Source organism: Myotis davidii, unplaced genomic scaffold (genome assembly GCF_000327345.1).
Source record: "Myotis davidii unplaced genomic scaffold, ASM32734v1 scaffold842, whole genome shotgun sequence".
Taxonomy (NCBI): domain Eukaryota; kingdom Metazoa; phylum Chordata; class Mammalia; order Chiroptera; family Vespertilionidae; genus Myotis; species Myotis davidii.
Window position 1 is genome coordinate 949126 of NW_006293540.1, and position 18257 is coordinate 967382.

The following is an 18257-nucleotide window of genomic DNA, read 5'->3' on the forward strand; positions in this document are numbered from 1 at the left end:
CTGAGCCCGACCAGGGGCTGCACCTAGGGATTGGGCCTGCCCTCTGCCACACGGGAGCAGGCCTAAGCCAGCACTTCGTTATCTCCCGAGGGGTCCCAGACTGTGAGAGGGCACAGGCCGGGCTGAGAGACCCCCCTCTCCCCCGAGTGCACAAATTTTTGTGCACCGGGCCTCTAGTATAGTGAATAATATTGTAGTAACTACACATGGAGTCAGATAGATCCTAGACTTATCTGGGGAATCACTTCATAAGTTACATAAATGTCTAATCATTATGTTGTATACCTAAAATTAACATAATAGTGTATGTCAAATAATTGAAAAATTAAAAAATAATGAACAAAAGCAATTCTGAAGCCATTCTGAGAAACAGAAACTTCCCTGATAGCTTTCAAAGTTAAGTGCTTTCAAGGAGACAGCAAGAACTTCTTTGGATATGAAAACTGTGGCATGTTTGTTACAAATTCAGCTTCAAACGTTTTAAACTAATCTTTTAAAATAGCTTAGCCATAGGCCTGCCAATTACTGGAAAACATGACGAAAGAATTTGTGGAAGTCTATACTTAGCCACATCTTTCTCAACTATAGAATCAATCTCACTATTAAATATTGACAATAGAAAGAATATGTTCTTGAGAGAGTTCATAGCTCATTTGGTCATACTTTTAAACATGCATGGAGTTTTAACAATGTTTTCTCAAACACTATATAATACTATAAAAGTTTTCATGCTCCCTATTCCCCCAGGCTATAACATAAAATTAAAACTTTACAAAATTAAACACAGCTCCTGGCCAATATATTACTCCAAATCCACTTAATAAAGAAAGGGTTTCTCTTAAAACTCTTCTAAAGGACTTTATTCAGTTATGTAGAAAATAAACTAGTATTTATTGAGTACCTGCACTGGGTAGGGTGAATAGTTAAGAGGATGAGCTCACATTCTAAGGCAGTTAAGCAGCACAAAATAGTGGAAAACACATTAACTTTAGAGCTTAAAGGCCCGCCATCTTTCCCCAGCTTTCCCTTATACTAATTATTTGATCCTGAATAAAACATATAAGAAGTGGAGAGCTCTTCTGATAGGTGATATTAAAAATATTTCAATGACAAAGAAGGAAAAGCAAAGATTTCAAAGGCAACACAAAAAAATAACCTATCAAAGTACTTTGCCATTCATCTATATTTATAAAAGCCTAAGTGACTGATCGACTGGTAGCTATGACGCACACTCATCACCAGGGGGCAGATGCTCAACACACAGGCATAGAAACATGGAACAGACTGATGAACCTCAGAGGGAAGGGGAGGAGAGGAAGAGATTAACCAAAGATTTTATATGCATACTAGAGTCCTGGTGCACGGATTTGTGCACCGCTGGGGTCCCTCAGCCTGGCCTGCGGGGATGGGGCTGAATCTGTGCACCGGGCCTCTGACATTCCCCCGACAGGTCCCGGAGCACAAGAGGGCACAGGCCAGGCCGAGGGACCCCACTGGTGCACGAATCCATGCACCAGGCCTCTAGCTTTTTAATAAATATTTATTAGAGTATCCACTTTCTGCCAGATATTGGGAATCAGACACACAGATCAATATATCCTGATAATAGAATGTAACAATATTATAGGGAAAGTACTGGATGCTACAGGAACATGCAATAGGAACATCTCACCTAATTAGCCTCTGGAGGAAGTGACATTTAACCCAGGCCTGAAAACTGGGTAGAATTAGCCAGATGAAGAGAGGTCAAGAGTGTTCTAGGCAGAGGGAACATGTGGTAACTCTCCTCAAACAGAGGTGAGAGATGACGTCAGAGTTGCAAGCAAAGCCACAGATGGATGCCTTGTAACCTATGTATTATAGCAAGCATGTCAGACTCACGGGCCACATGCCACAAGCCTCATTTATTTGGCCCGTGTTAGCCTTTGACATATTTGTATTACAGTATGAACCAACAGAAGCGATTCAAGTAGTCAAGCTTTTCAAGCAGGAAGTGACATGGCCAAGCTGCACTTTAGGGCCGTGGAGAACAGTCTGGAGAGGGGTAAGAGCAATGGTGGGGAGACTACACAGGGGGCTGCTGCAATAGTGCCAGGGGCGGGTGAGGATGGCCTACAGCCAGGACAGTGAGGTTGGGGGAGAGCAAATACATTGGAAAAGAGGTAGAAGCAGCAGGGTGGGTCAGAGACAGTGTGGCAAAACGGAGAGCGGGGTTTTGGAGGCCAGCAGATCTAAGTTAGCATCCTGATCACTCTCTTTACTAGTTACACAAATTACTTCATTTCCCCGAGCTTTAGTCTCCCTATAGGTCAAACTTGGAAAGTGCCATTTTTACTCAAAGGTGGGAATGAATCGGACCGTGTTGGGCACTTCAGTAGGTACTCAGTATTTTATTTATGTAGTAGGCAGGAATCCAGGATGGCTCCCACGACTTCTGCCCCCTGGTTTACAAGCCCTGTCTAATGCCCTCCCCTGGAGTGTGGGCAGGACGGTGATTGCGATGGGATACTGACTCCCACAATTATTTCACGTGAGATGGCAGGTGGAATTAAGGTCCCCAGTGAGTGAATCCGAGCCAGTCATTACGATTATCCAGTGTGGGCCTGACCTGGTCAGGTGAGCCCATGAAGGAAACAAGATGCAACAGCAGACACTCCCCTGCTGGCCTTGGCCTCGGAGGAAACAGGTGCCATGAGTTCCACAACGGCAAGAAACTGAACGCTGCCAGCAGCCCGAAGGAGCCGCCAACTCTTGGAAGGGCCCTCGTCTCTCAGGTGAGAGCCTGGACGGGGCCCTCGGGCTCAGTCTGCGAGCCTGAGCAGAGCCCAGCGGAGCCCTATCGGGACTTCTGATCTACAGAATTGGGAGGTCATAAAGAAATGCTGTTTTAAACGGCCGAGTCTGTGGTAATTTGTTATGCTACAATAGAAATCTACCATGAGTTCTCTTCTATTCCCTGCCTTTTTCAAAATAGAGCTTGTGGCATCCAAAAAGCTAATACAAGCTTTTTCACACACAGAAAAGAGCAACACGGCCTTTACTTTAAACTTTTCATTTAAATAGTAAAGGTCCCATTTTCACTCTTCTGTTGGTGAAGCCAGCCCTGTTTAAGGAGGTTGGAGTTCTGGGTGCTGCTTCTCATTAATTTTGTAGCAGCTTCACATCCCCAAACGCTTTAAGTGTTCTAATAAGACACAATGGAGCAGCACCACACACACAACACACCAAGCTTACCCAAGTTCTATATTTAAGGGGGAGAGAGAGAGGGAATGAGAATATGCGTGAGGGCTGGACTGACCAGTCTGGGTGATTCCGCTCCAAGACCCTATTCCTTGGCGTGTGAAAGAGGATAAATCTGCTTTCCCCAGATAGTTCCTGTATGTCTCTCTCAGGGTGCACAACTCACTACTAATCAAGTGTAGCTAACGTTAAAAATAGTAAAATGATGGCTCCTGCAAATATGCCAATGCCTTCCCTGGTGCGGAAGACAGGAAACCTAGCTGCACTGGGCTGGCATTCTGTGGGACTCAGAACCTGCTGGCCTTCACTGTGGAGTCTTCCTGGGGCATCTTCAAGGGAAACTGACTAACAGCTTCCACCTTACGTGCTGACCTTAGAATCTAATCATTGCACAAAATGCAACCTCAGTCTGTGCACTAAAGTTCCAAATTAAACTGGTTAAAACTTTCTCAGGGCACAGACATTTTTATAAATTAGTAGTTAAAAACACACACACAATGGATGATCTCTACACATACAAAACTTCCCACGAGATTCTAAATGAAAGGCCAGTTATTTCCAGTCAGACTTTCTCATGCAAGTATTGCAAGTGATCCACAGTGGATCTGGAATAACATGAACTGCCCTTTAATAAAATGTTAATATTTTGAAAACTTGGATACATTAGTATTAATTGTAGCAAATGACTTGTAACAAGTCCACTTACTGTGACTCACAATGTTGTAATTTTACAGCCAGAACATCCTTTTAAATGTTTGATGACATTTGTCACAGTATCAAGATCTTTCAAAGAGCAACTTCTTAATGCTCTTTATAAAACAGTCCTGCTTAATTAACTCTGTGGGGTCTTAGACTCTGAGAATAAGATAAAAACTACTCTCCAAGCCTTCTCATGACTCTAGTTTAAAAATGTCTTTTAAAGGATAAACTTTCTGAGGGTTAAGTCAAAACATAATTTAGAAATTTTAAAAATACAACTTGGCTTTCTTCTGCCGATGAGGGTCTGATCTCTTCATTAATATGAATAGTGTAGGAGACATCTGTGGAAATTAAGCCTTTTAACAACCTTACCAGGTGGTGCCATCATCACTGCCATTTTAAACACGAGGAAACGGAGATCCATAGTCATATATCAATGGAGTGGCAGGGCCAGCATCTGAACTCAGACAATCTGGCTTTGGAGCCCATACTCATAACCATGACAACTGATGCTCTTGCGAATGAACTGGAATGAGATCCCTAAGTCTGATCTGGCTAAAGGACAGGGTGCAAAGTAAGGTTTTCACACCCAAGCTTTTATTTTAACCATTTTGAATGGAAATATTTCTAAAATATACGCTGTACTTCTGCTATCTCTCATAATACACCTCTGTCTACAATTTAAATACTTTCTGTATAGTGGAAAGAGAATGGATCCTGTCATCAGAAAAACCTGGGTTCAAATTCCTACTCTGCCACTAAATAGGTGTGTGTCCTGGGGCAGGTAATATCACTTTTTTGGGCTTATTTCTGTGAAATGAAGATAATATTGACACTTCATTGGGTTCTTGTAAAAATTCACTGATATACCATAGATTAAAAAACTTAGTGTCGTGCTGAGAACACTAGAGTAAAACCTCTACAAATATAGCTATTACTATTGTAATTTACTAATTCTTACTCAGCTCTACCTTCTTCCTTAATTCATCTTTGGCCTCAAGATTCGGCTCAGATGACAGCTTCCCCAGGAAACCTTCTCTGACACCTCCAGGCTCTCCGCATGCTCCCTCAGCACCTGTCTCTGCTGAGGTCCATCACACGGAACACTTTCCAACCTCTCTTACTACACCCAAGACCGACACTATCCCACTCATGTTTGTCCACAGCACCTGGCAAGTGCCTGGCACAATGCATGATACCGAGTAAGTAAGACAGACTCAGCTGTGCATGAAAGGCCAGTGTGCACTCATTTGTATTACCTTGCCCGATCTTCACAACACCCTGTAGGTGCAGTAGCTGAGTGCTAGAGCGCTATTCCACAAAGAACAGGCTCAGAGAGGCCACGTGATTCATCTCTAGGCCAATGTTCCTTTCCCCAGCACCCCTGAAGTGCTACCAGAAGCTGCAGGAAACTTGCTTTATAACAGCTGCTTTTGCTCCTTAGAGACCCTGTTTTGGTTCTTAACTGTTTCCAAATAGGTGAGATAGTGCAGTGTTTGCTTCCTAAAAGCAAAAAACAGAGCAAAACAAAAACAAAACCATAAAAGCATAGTTTCCTTGTTTAGTCTAACGTGACTGGTGGTTGAAAAAGTTTTAAAAAGATGCTTTCATTTTATGCTTTTGAAGAATTCAGGATGAAATCAACAGTAATTATAAAACAACTATGTACTGAGCTGAGGCTTGTGCTAAGTGTGTTACGTGTATCACCTAATTTAGTCTTAATAACCTCATTTGAAGTGAGGAAACAATCTTAAGAGGACAAGGCCAAAGTAGCAGAACAAGAATCTAAGTCTGCTGAATTTGAGTCCAAGCTCTCATTATATTTCATCATATTCCGCCTCATTAATTTAAAAACATCTTTACATACGTCTTAGTAGGACTAATCTCAGACAGCAGCACACTATATTGATTTCCTCTGACCTAGAACCAACCTACTTTTAGCTTTGTCAAAAGGTATTATAGCCAGAACCGGTTTAGCTCAGTGGATAGAGCTTCGGCCTGCGGACTCAAGGGTCCCGGGTTCAATTCCGGTCAAGGGCATGTACCTTGGTTGCGGGCACATACCCAGTGGGGGGCGTGCAGGAGGCAGCTGATCCATGTTTCTCTCTCATGGATGTTTCTGGCTCTCTATCCCTTCCCTTCCTCTCTGTAAGAAATCAATAAAATATATTTTTTAAAAAAAGGTATTATGGCACTCGGTAGGCATCTCTTAAAGTTTTAAAAAGGCATGTGGTAGAAGGAAAGAGTACAGGTTTGGGGTTAAAGAAACCCATGTTAAAATTCTGGCTCTACGTCTTTTCAGCTTTCTCTGCCAAATGGTACCTATCAGTCAGGACTGCTATGCACGTAAAATGCCTAGGAAAGCCTGGCACATAGCAGGCACTCACAGATGGCAGTTACTAGCTTTCACCACTTACTGCTATTGTTCAGCTTCAGTCTTACCAATGGAGAATGTATATAGAACCATCACAAGCCTAATTATAGCTCAGACTGTAGTTTAGCAGATTCGCAACAATGCCTGGGTGTGCAGGCAGTAGGACACCTGACTAGCCTTAGTTGGCTTAGAGAAAATGTGGACATTCTGGAAACATACAATTAAAGGGCCCCTCTCTGAAGTGGCCACATTATTTTGAGTGATAGTGGATAGGCTTTGTTGATTTAATAAAACTTTGAAATGTTACCATGTCCTGTGCCTCCTATATACACACAAAAACTTCCACTCTAATGGGATGATCTTTAAGGGGAGTCATTAAGATACTACCATGTGATGAATCTTGCAGAGAATAACCCTGCTCACATTTGCAGTGAGCTCTTTCATTCACTAGTTACGATCAGTGAACAATGTTTTATGGTTTCATCAGCCACTTGTATTTCCTGAATAAATGGAAAACAGCACAAATGAGCAAACAGATACACCAGAGGAAGTTATATATTAAAGAGTAATCACGGATAAGTAACACAAGGAATGCTCAGGGCTGCCCAGTGAGCTCAGCTGAGTATGTCAGTAAATAGTGAACATAGAATCACTTTTCTGTACTTAATAAGAGAAATATATTCAGGAAAGTAAGATCATGCTTTTCTACTTTTCTGGCTACTAGCTTTGTAGAAACGTCATGTTTGGGAGGAAGGTTTCTTGTTTTTTGACACCAAAAATATATACCTTCTTAATCTTAAAATTTGATTGTTTTAGAATGTCTCTTACTTGGTATATATGAAATTTTTCCTTCAATTAAAAACTGCCGTGCTCAAAAAAAATTATTACCATGTGATTTCTCTGTTCCTTCTTAGAAAGCAAGATTCAACAACAAAAATACAAGCAAGCAAGCAAGAACACCCACCTCCCAAATAGAGCCCAACACTGAAAATGTTTCCTGTCACTAGGGAGATAGTCCAATTTCCCTTCTGTGTATCAGTCAAAATTCTCCAGTAAGAGTTCCACCCCTGCTGCCTTCGCTGCTCACTATCCCTTGAACCCCACCCATCTGGCTCCTATTCTTCTCCACCACACGGAACAATTTGTCCTCTCCAGCATGAGACCGTCTACTCTGAGACTGCCTGTCTCCTCCCTTCCGTGACACTGACCCCTCTCTGGTTTTCCTCCAACACAACTGCTCCCTCTTCCTTCGCCAGTGCTCTCAGGTGAGTGTTCTGTAAGATTCTGCTCCGTGCTCTATTCCCTCCGGTCCACTCACATATTTCATTCACTGCACAGGAGCACCCAAATTCTAACCCTAGTTTCAACCATTCTACTGAATTCTAGGTCTCGCAATTCCATTGCTCTCTGGAAATTCTAGTGAGATGATTCTAACAACTAATATTTATGAACTGTCCACTAATGTGCTGAACATGGTGCAAAGCCAAAGTTCCCAAACTTTGCTGGTTCATGGTGCCTACTTTTCACATGGTACTTGCTTTCCATCAGACCAATTACAGAAAACCCAGCTTTGAAACGATATGGTTTTATTAAAAGACATGTACATGAGAAGATAATTGAAACTGAATTACTTTGAGCTAGTAATTCACAAGGTTTCTGACAGATGTCAAGTATTGCTGTTTCTTTAGAAAATTTAATATATTTAAAATATCTAATGGTGCCCCTTTGAGTTTGCTATGGCACCTTGCCACACTGAAGCCCTAAACACATCCCCATGCATCATCTCATTCAGTCTGTATGGGTCCTATCAGGGCAGTGATGGCGAACCTTTTGAGCTCGGCATGTCAGCATTTTGAAAAACCCTAACTTAAAAACCCTGGTGCCGTGTCACATATAGAAATTTTTTGATATTTGCAACCATAGTAAAACAAAGACTTATATTTTTGATATTTATTTTATATATTTAAATGCCCTTTAACAAAGAAAAATCAACCAAAAATAAATGAGTTCGCGTGTCACCTCTGACACACATGTCATAGGTTAGCCATCACTGTATTAGGGTCTATTATCACCCCCAGCTTACAGATGGAGAAGCTGTGTAGCTTGTACAACATTGCAGAGCTTATCAGTGGCAGAGGCAGGATTTGAACCCAAGTGCTTTGGCTCCACAGCTCACTACCGTAACCACTTAGATATGCTGAATCTCTTGATGCTTATATCTTAACTGTAAACCTAACTTATCTTCTCCCAAACCAGCCAGTCTTCTTGCTTCCTACTTTGATTACAGCCCTGGTCATAGACTCTAAGGGAGAAAGGGGACAGAGGCCTTCAGCATTTCTACAGTTGGCTCTCCAGTCTCTGCTCACTGTAGACTGAGGGAACAGGATTCCTGAAACAGTTCTGTCTAGGTGGACTTTCAGGTAGTTCTTTTTTATACTGAAACAAAACCCAGGAAAGGATGTTTGTTTAAAGCTTCACAGCAGTTTAAAAAGCGCGGCATGTGTCCCATAAATATTTGTTGGATAAATTATTACATTCGAAGTCTGACTGCTTCAGGTTTGGACAGTCACAATCAAATACTGATTCACAGGAAGACTTGTGCCCTGACTATAATTCTTTTTCACTAGCAACTGCTGGCCACATGGGGGAAATGACAAACAACTCCCTACCACTGAGGAGATTATAATTTTATTTTCTAAGGTACTTAGGTCCAAAACCTTAAGGGACATTTTTATGCTCACTTGTATTTCTGGCTTCCCAGATCCAAGCCCAGCGGCCAGATGTCAGTTTTCCCTTCAGTTGCTCCTGAACCTGTCTCCCATTTTATTTCTATCAGCTTTGACAACTGATTTTGGACTAGAATAAGCTTCTGGGTTGTCTGTCTCAAGTCTCTCTTCAGTCTAAACCACCTGGTACAGCTCTATCATTTTATTCTGAAATTATCATTTAGAGCAGTGGTCGCCAACCAGTGGTCCGCAGATCACTGGTGGTCTGTGAGGTCCGAAAGGTTGGCGACCACTGTTTTAAGGAAACCTTTAAAAGCGGTCGCCAACCGGTGGTCCGTGAGGTCCGAAAGGTTGGCGACTGCTGATTTAGAACATATCTACACCCTACTCATAACCCCAAAGTGTCCACCGCCAAATCCTTTATTTTGGAATTTAAAACTCTCTGCCATCTGCTCCCAACCTGCGTTTTTTAATACATGTTTTCATCGACATAGTCACTCATTTGCCATATCACAAAATGCTTACCAAGGACATAAAGGAATTGAAGGCACTATTAAGGTGACTAAAACAGCCCCTGCTGAGTTAAAACACCTGTAAGAAGCTAATAGTCTTTAACAGGGGAAATGGAACATGTACAAAGATGGCAGTAAGTGCAATAAGGGAGAGACAGCAAGGTGTTATGAGAGTTCAGAAGTTAATTCTGGTCCTGGCTGGGTCGGTCAGTTGGTTAGAGCGTCCCGATATGCTAAGGTTGTGGGTTCAATCCCCAGTCAGGGCACATACAAGAAATAACCAATGAATTGATAAATAAGTGGAACAAATCGATGTTTTTCTCTCTCTCTCAAATCAATCAAGAAGTTAATTCTGACTGGAGTGTTGGGATGTCTTAGAAGAGGTGGCATTTGATTAAGTCTTGAAGGGAATGCACAGCTTCAACACGTGAGGAGGGGAAGAGGGCTTAGAAGAAAATGAGCAGAGGAATGGTGGTAAGAATGTACGGGAAACAAGTCCAGTTCCCACACAGTCCATGTAAGCACATAGTTTTGAGTTTGGATTGAGTGGCAGGAAATGGGGAATACAGAGAGAGATAAAGGAGGAGATGCAGGTTTGGGGATGTGAAGTACCCAAGGCATTCAGGTTGAAAGCTGTACTGGGCAGCTAGAAACGCAGGACTGAAATTCAGTAGTTTTGCAATGCTACTTCCTAAACATCTCTCTGCCTCCATGCGTTCCCGTCCACTGACATCCTTTTCCTTCTTTAAGCTTTCTCTGGCCACCCTCCCTATGCTTGACACAGTGGGACAACAACTCCATTAAGAAAAACCATGAATAGTTAAGATTGCTGTTTTGTATCAGACAGACTCAGCCATTGGTAATATTTTATACTTTGTGTTATTCCAAGAGATTTACCTTGCTACATTCCCAGTGGTTCACCTCCGCTGCTTATTTCCACATCTACCTACTACATCAAGGACAAACCTGCCTTTCTCTCTCTGTCTCTTTCTCTCTTTAAATTCTCACCTGAGGATATGTTTTTTAAAAATTGATTTTAGAGAGGTAGAGACAGAGAGAAACATCATTGTGAGAAAGAAACATGGATCAGTTAGTTGCCTCCCATACACGCCCGGACCGGGTATCGAACCAGTGACCCTTCTATGCACGGGACGATGCTCCAACCAGATGAAGCCAGGGCCCTGCTTCATCTCTTAACCCCACCACACTTTAAAAAATGTTTTACCTTTTCTCCTCTTTCTCTCTCTTTGTCCTTTTCCTCTTTTTTCTTTTTTTTCTCACTATGCCCATCAGTGTGGAGGCCAGGAAGCGGTGGGGGAGGGGCAGCTGCTCCAGGGTAGGGGATGCTGGGAGGAGGGCCAGGAGTCATTGTGATCTCTCCCACCACTGCGGCAGAAAGGCCTGAACTTCTCTTGGACTTGGAATGGCGTCTCTCCTTATGCTTCTCCTTGTCCTTCTTCTTCTTGCTTTTCTTTGACTTCTTTTTCTTCTTGATTTCCCGGTAAGAGTCATCTATCACCAACTCACCAGCCTCGAGCTCCCCTCCAGAGGTTGAGTCCGATTCTACTAGGATAGGCTCAAGCCCTGGAAGATCCAGATTAGCACTGTGGGGTTCTGGGAACTGGGAGGCATCAGACCCACAGCCTTCAGGGCCAGAAGACGAATGTGGGTCTGAGGACGACTTGTGCTTCTTCCGGGCTGTTTTCAGAAAGCTCTGTAACTCGTGTCCGAGGAGTAAAGCACCTTGCTCATCCCGAGCTGATTTCTTAGAGGACTTTTTCGCAGCCCCCTGCTGAGAGGGGTACTGGAAAGACTCCTCCTCCACGGAGCTGCTTCCCTTCTCCTTTGGGGAGAGAATGAGCTTCATCTTTAAACCGTCAGGCTCACGGAGGGTCAGGGTCTCGGTATTCACAAAGAGAGGTTTCATTTTTTTGGATTTGTGGGAACCACCATCCTCCAGGGACAGCTCCCCGCTGCTTCCACTGATTTTCTTCCTGTGGTGGTCCTTTTTACTCTCCGAGTGGCTAGAAGAGCTAGAGGACTTCTCCCCTGTCTTCTTGGAGGACTTGGAGCCTGCGGCCAGCGGGGAAGTGATAGCTTTCAGCAGGTCCATAGCTGTATCAGCAGCTTGCGGGCTGGACCTTTTCTTTTTCTTCTGTGACGATTCCAAAGACGAAATATCTAGAAATAGCCAAGAGAAGTAGTGTCCATGTGACAAAGCAACTTCCAACAAGTTTCCCCTCTCCCCCCCGCCACCCCCCTCCAAACACCCAACTAACACCAGGAAGAAGCCAACAGGAGTGATTTAAGGGGAGGTCCTTCAATTGATTCCTAACATTCAGAGAGGATGCCCATGTGCTTCTTGGCCTGGTAGACCCTGCCTCTAACCCTGGAGACAGTTCTCGCCACTACAGTTGTTTTTCTTCACTGAGTCTTCACCAGCAACCACAGAGCATACACAGAATAGCTTATAGCTGTGGGATTATGAGGACAGGTGACCCTTGAACAACATGGTGTGAACTGCACGGGTCCACTTATATGCAGGTTTTTTCAATAAATACTATAAATGTATTTTCTCTTGTTTATGATTTCCTTAATAACATTGTCTTCTCTCTTGCTTACTTTATTGTAAAAGTAAAGTATGTAATACATATAACATACAAAATACGTGTTGACTGTTTATGTTATTGGTAAGGCTTCCGGTCAATAATAGGCCATTAGCAGTTAAGTTTTTGGGAAGTCAAAGTTATATGTGGATTGAACTGTGCGAGAGTCAGTGCCCCAAACCCCCGTGTTGTTCAAGGGTCAACTAGGTTACAATTCAGGTTTACTGCAGACAGAGTACTGTTTGTTTCTGTGTCCAGGACAGACCCATTCTAGTGAAGAGTTAGTTTTGTCAGCTATGTGCATCACACAGCTAAGAAAAGGTGGTCTATGAGCAGATGTCCACTGGATTGAGAATTAACCCGTAGGTGCAGGCCAGAGGGCCCAGGATGACTTATGGTAAAAGGGATGCTAGATAACAGTGGGCACAAGATAAGTGGGTGATTGGGGAGAGAAGGAACCTGGTACCTGGTGTATCACAAATGAAGACTGTTCTTCTATGCTGAATCCTCCAAAATACCAGCCCTCCACCTCTCTCCTCCTTCACACTGGTTTATCGGCACTCAGAACAAGAACCACTGTCCTGTTAAATAGGCCACTGAGTCAGCAACATCTGGATCCCTTTCCCCTACCCCGACTCCAAGAACCAGTGATGTGTTTGTCCCACCGGCTGCCCCTTCCCATCCTTACCTCCATAGTAGTAATCATCAGAGGAGTGCTTCCTCTTCTTCTTGTGTGTGTCCGTCCCCAAGAAGTAAAATTCACTATCCTGGAATTAAAGAGGAAGAATTGACCCATGAATAAGATGATGAGGCAAAAGTAGCTTGGAACCAATCTTGTTTTTCGATGATTTCTGACTTCGGGAAACAAAATAAAACAGAAAATAATGAAAATAGATACAAAAGATGTTTGTTTTTCTTTTTAAAAGCTTTTAACAGAAATTCTTTCTCCAACTATTAGGAAATACGATATGTGATAGTTTAAAACTTTCCTAATTCAAATGTTTAGAATTTACCTTTAACTTCTTCTTGGAAGAATTCCTGACCTGAGCAGCGATTTCTTCCTCTTCCCTTAAAAAATCTTTGTAAGAACGTTTCTTCTCTCGTTGGCTTCTGCCAGCTGCTAGTCCTATGTCCTCAAAGCTGTGATCACCATCGAAGCAATCTGAGAAGCACAGGTTCATTTGGGAAGAAAAGGAAATGACAAAGTCAAGTAAGTAACAACCAAATCACATCTGTAATGCAACTGTCCCTCCATCTCCAAATTAAAATAATGATTCAGTAAGTCCACGGGAACATGAAATCCAAGGAGACAAGAATATTCCTTGAAGACCTGGCTGCAAATACAAGAATCAAACCTGAAGAAGCAATACTTCTATGCTATGGAAAGGCCCAACGTGCATTCTCAGACATGGTTCTCAGTTGTGATCTGGCAGGTGGACACCGACTTGCAGAGGTAAGGCTGAAAAGAACAAGGATTCGCGTGCTGTGCTGCTCTGTGGGAGTCCAATGTGTGATTCCTACCCCAGACTCCTGCACATTGAGCTGGCAAGGACCACGAGTGCTGCGGGGGATCGCCCCAATACACTATATTTCAGACTCTTGTGTTGGAACCCTGTGTAGGTGTTCGTTCCATGGGCCCAGTCTGGGGATGACGTGGAGGCTTAACAGTGCTCTGGATCATCACTTGGGAGTCCAGGCTGTGATGGCCAGTCCTGGTCTCTAGGTCCATGGGCTGCAAGGATTGCAGAGGACACACCCTTTGAAATGCTTCTCGGATTAAGGGGTCATACCTTCTTTCTTCACGGCGTCATCATAAGCCATGGCGGTCCTGCAGGGCCTTTGAGAAGTGTCACTGTGTCCAGACTCCTTCCCGTCTCCAGGACCAGGCCTGAGAAACAAAGAAGGAAAACCTTCCTGTAATGCGACATCACTGTGGAGATGCAACCTTCCAGATGGAAATGCGCGGTGATCCAAGGGCAGACCGGAAGGGCAGCAAGGCGTAAAGGAGTTTTATCACCTCCTCATTCTGTTTGTCAATAGAGTGGGGTTGAAACTGTAGGAAGTGCACTTGCCTTAATTTGATTTGATTCATGAATTAAAGTTGTTTGAGGAAGTATATAAAATACCTCCCACATAAAAATTACTTCAAAATGAGAATTTCTGAAATGCCAACAGGACTGACAACACTGAGATAGAGTAAACACCGACATTAAGTCAGAGGGATAGGTTCAATATGGTTACGAAATGCAGATAAAGCAGGATGCGGAGGAAGACAGATTGCACCACATTCGAGACTACAAACTCCTACCATTTGGATTGGCAACAGGCTAAAGTCTACTGCACTGCCATTTAGACAGACATAACAATGACATTATAGGGATATTAAAGATCTTTGAAGCATATATATATTTTTACATATATATTTTTATTGATTTCAGAGAGGAAGGAAGGGAGAGGGAGAGACAGAAACGTCAATCATGAGAGAGAATCATTGATCGGCTGCCTCCTGCACACCCAGTGCTGGGGATCGAGCCCGCAACCTGGGTACATGACCTTGACTGGAATCAAACCTGGGACCCTTCAGTCCACAGGCTGATGTTCTACACACTGAGCCAAACCAGCCAGAGCCAAAGGATATGTTTTGCATACATTTTGTTAGGCTATATGAATTTGCTCAAATCACAGAAGTGTAAAAATAGGTACACTTCTTATATTAGTTGGCCCTATGACAGCTTTCAACACTATCAGCCTTTAACATTTTAAAGGCTAGGTGAAAGTAAGAATATTTGTCAACTGGTGACAAAATATTTACGATTATTAAGATTTCAGTAATTTGAAAAATTACTGTAACATACAAATTTTATGTCTTGAATTTGTTATTATTTTTTGGCATTTAAGTTACATGTCCATTTTGACTTTGAAGATACCAAGCTGTGAACTACACACTAAGATAAAGTTCTTCAAATACTTTAAGGACAGGCAATGTCACAATTCCTGCAGGAAATCTTTGCAGGAAATTTAAAAATTATATACTAAATATACTGAAAATGCTCTCATCCAGTTAGAGAAATGCTTAAAAGTTGATCTGATTGGTCATTTGTTTACGTTTTATTTTCCCTGCATTACTACAGTGAAATTTAGAAATGCTGAAGGACACTTCAATGAGACACTGCCAATCCCTTTACGTAGATGTGGATAATACTGAAATATGTAACTTTTGTAAAAGAGAAGATGAATTTCATTAACAAGGGAAATGTTCAACTTAATAGCACAAGTCAGATAAAATACAATGCACAGATCTGCCTAATTTGAAAGTACAAAGAAAAAAGTATTACCTAGAACGATTTACAAGATTAAGAAACATAAAAAAGCATTTCTTTACTTTTCTAAGAAGTGGAATGAAGAGTGGACTTGGTCAAGGTAAGAGAAGCTAGAGTGAAGAAAAAACAACAAAATGAACTGAATTATTTTAAAGATAAACTGAAAAACTGCTTGCTCAAAGGTCTTTTCTAAGGAAATGAAGGGGATATAAAGTTAGGTCTCATGTACAAATATAAGGAGGAAGGGTACATAATATAGCCAGTTTTTCATGTTTAGCACTAAACTTTCTCCAATAGAAATTACTGTCCTCCTCTTTCCACCCACGTGGCACTAAATCCAAAAGGCGTGAGGGGAGGAGGAATGTCCTAGGGACTTATATCCATTCATTTGAAAATAGCGTATCATCTCATTGGCCCTGAAATACTGAGTTTATTAGAAAAATATATAGATCCCATTAGTTTTCATAGGCTGATAATGCCAAGAGATACCGCTACTTTACATTTCAAGTTAAATGTTTCCCCTGCCAAATGAATTTTGGCAAAGAATGTTTGAGAAATGGAGAATAAAAATCTTAACTATTCTACGTCATCAATATGGCCACCATCTGTTGTCAACAACAAAATGCACTTCTATATGAAGCAAAGGCAGGTCTGGAGCCTTATAACCAGGTGTTCCCTTTGGCAATATCAAAACTAACATAAAAGAGTTGAGCAACTGTCAAAACATAAGTCGGTACCTCTGAAGACAGTCTAAGAAAACAATGGCCTCTTACTGCACTATGAAAAGTGCTCTCTGTCTCATAACTGACTGCTTTGGAAAACAATCAGTGAATTTAAGGAGCTCTGAAAGGGAACATAAAATTAGAAGCTGATCCTCAAAGGCACAATATGTATTAGAATTGGCCTGCTACTATTTAAATTTCCATAAAAAACAGTGAAGAGCATTTTATAAATATAGGATTAAATAACCCATTAAAAAAAGAGAGAGAATGAGGCCTGAAGGAAGTCCAATTCACTAAAATATTGGGGCAGCAGCCACAAGCTTAAAAAAACAGTAATTAAACATAGTAAACGAACTGTGCCACCCACCTAGGCAACTGATGGAGTCTAACTTTCTAAGTACTTTAAAATCAGGATATTACTGCAGCTTAGGGGTTAGTTTTGGTTGCTAACTTAAGAAGATGAAACCAGATAAAGAAGTCTCAAGCAACAGTGTGCAAGAAAGGCAGAGTTAGGGCAACATATATATGTAAGATCAGATGATTCCCGATATTCCTTCTGGGTCTTGGATATTATCCATGATAAATTCAGAGTTCAGGGTTAGGCAGCAGATTGTGAGGATTAATGAAAATTGACATTAAAGTGTTGGCAAATGTAAAACAGGTGTTAACACCCATTCTACTGGATTCTACGTTTTGGAGTTTATAGAATTAAATGTTGTCAACTTGAAGAGGCAGGCATAATTTCACAATTCTGTTCCTCTCAGTGGGCTCAGGAATGACATCATCAATGAAAGTTCATTCTTCAATGCTGTTTATTGGAGAAATAGGCCATCATAAAGAACGTGTACCTAAGAAACGTGCAAATTGTTAAATGGCTCTTTGGGGCCTCTTCGGGATGTAAAAAGGCGGCGGCAGAGCTCCTCTTCTCTCGCAGGTGAGTATTCGCGTCATGTTCGGGCACAGCTTTCCGGATTAGCCAAAGTAACTGGGGGAAATCCAAAAGCTCCAGTAGTACTTTGTCATCTCGAAAGTCCCAATGATAAATACCGAAAAGATTAAAAAGTGTCGGAAGGGGATGTTGCTGAGGCAGTCTGAGCGATCACTACCAAGCCTCTTCAGCCGAGAGAGTGAATGGATGTTGACAGAGGGAACAAAGCGAGCCCCTGAAACCAGGCAGCAAGCGAAACCCCGAAATCCGGGTCCAGTCCAAGACCGCGTCCTCCTCTTCCAGAGCTCCCTGCGGGAACGTGGGCGGCCAGTCGGTGCCGGGGAGGAAGACGCGCCTCCAGCCGCCGCCAGTCTCTGCATGTCTGCGGTCCTCACTTCTCGGGGCAGGAGCAGGTGATGTCTTCTCATTTTTTTGTCCACATCGCCTCCAACCTCAGCACCGAGCGACTCCGGGTTCTGGCCCCTCCCTCCTCCAGGCACCTACCCTACCTACGCAGCACTCGCAGCCCCTGCCAGCTCTGCCACCTGCAGAGATGCCCCCGCCCGGGGTGGGGGCCGAACCCGCGCATCCCAGGGCAATGGAAACGGAACCGCGCGACCACCGCACGGGTCGGCGGGACACACGCATTTCCCAGCCGCCAGCGACGCACACTTGGACGGGCCTCCTCCCATCAACAGGCTTTACTCTGGATGCAGCTTTTTCATTTATTTATTTGTTCTGCTACAAGGAGACACAACCAGCCGTCAGCTTAACCATCGCAAAGCAGGCAGGTCTACGCTGCTCCTCTTCTGCGTGATAGCGAGACAAGTGCACGAACCTACAAGGAGTAGCCGTGGAGGGACATGGGCCCCACGCAGACGAGAGTCCACGCGGCGCCGGGCCACGTCCACACAGAGCCCCCCGGGGCCACCACGTTGGCGGTGCCCACGGCAAACCCACGGGGCTCTCCCGGCAGCTTCGCGGCAACAGCTGGTTCAACAAAGCTCCACGGAGAGGAAAGGAAGGAGGCTCCCTGCATCCTCTCCGGCCCGCGAGGCCCCGGCCCTCCCATCGCCCCGGTTCCAGGGCCCGATCCACCTGACAGCCCCGGGGACCCCGCACCCCGGGTC

At 43.3% G+C, this 18257-nt stretch overlaps 1 protein-coding gene across 2 annotated transcripts in view; it reads right to left on the bottom strand.

Moving 5' to 3' along the window:
• Positions 1-14145, bottom strand: part of HMGXB4 (HMG-box containing 4) — a 24729-nt gene extending 10584 nt beyond the window's left edge. The window contains exons 1-5 of one of the 2 annotated variants that reach the window (XM_006767237.2): positions 13948-14143; positions 13171-13319; positions 12846-12924; positions 12624-12738; positions 10777-11732 (exon numbers count right to left, since the gene is read on the bottom strand). In XM_006767237.2, the coding sequence (XP_006767300.1) occupies positions 10777-11664 (888 nt within the window). In that variant the 5' untranslated portion in view covers positions 11665-11732; positions 12624-12738; positions 12846-12924; positions 13171-13319; positions 13948-14143. Of the gene's footprint in view, positions 1-10776; positions 11733-12623; positions 12739-12845; positions 12925-13170; positions 13320-13947 lie in introns of both variants that reach the window. The other variant, XM_006767238.2, reaches the window with a different exon arrangement.
• Positions 14146-18257: the final 4112 nt, after the last annotated feature.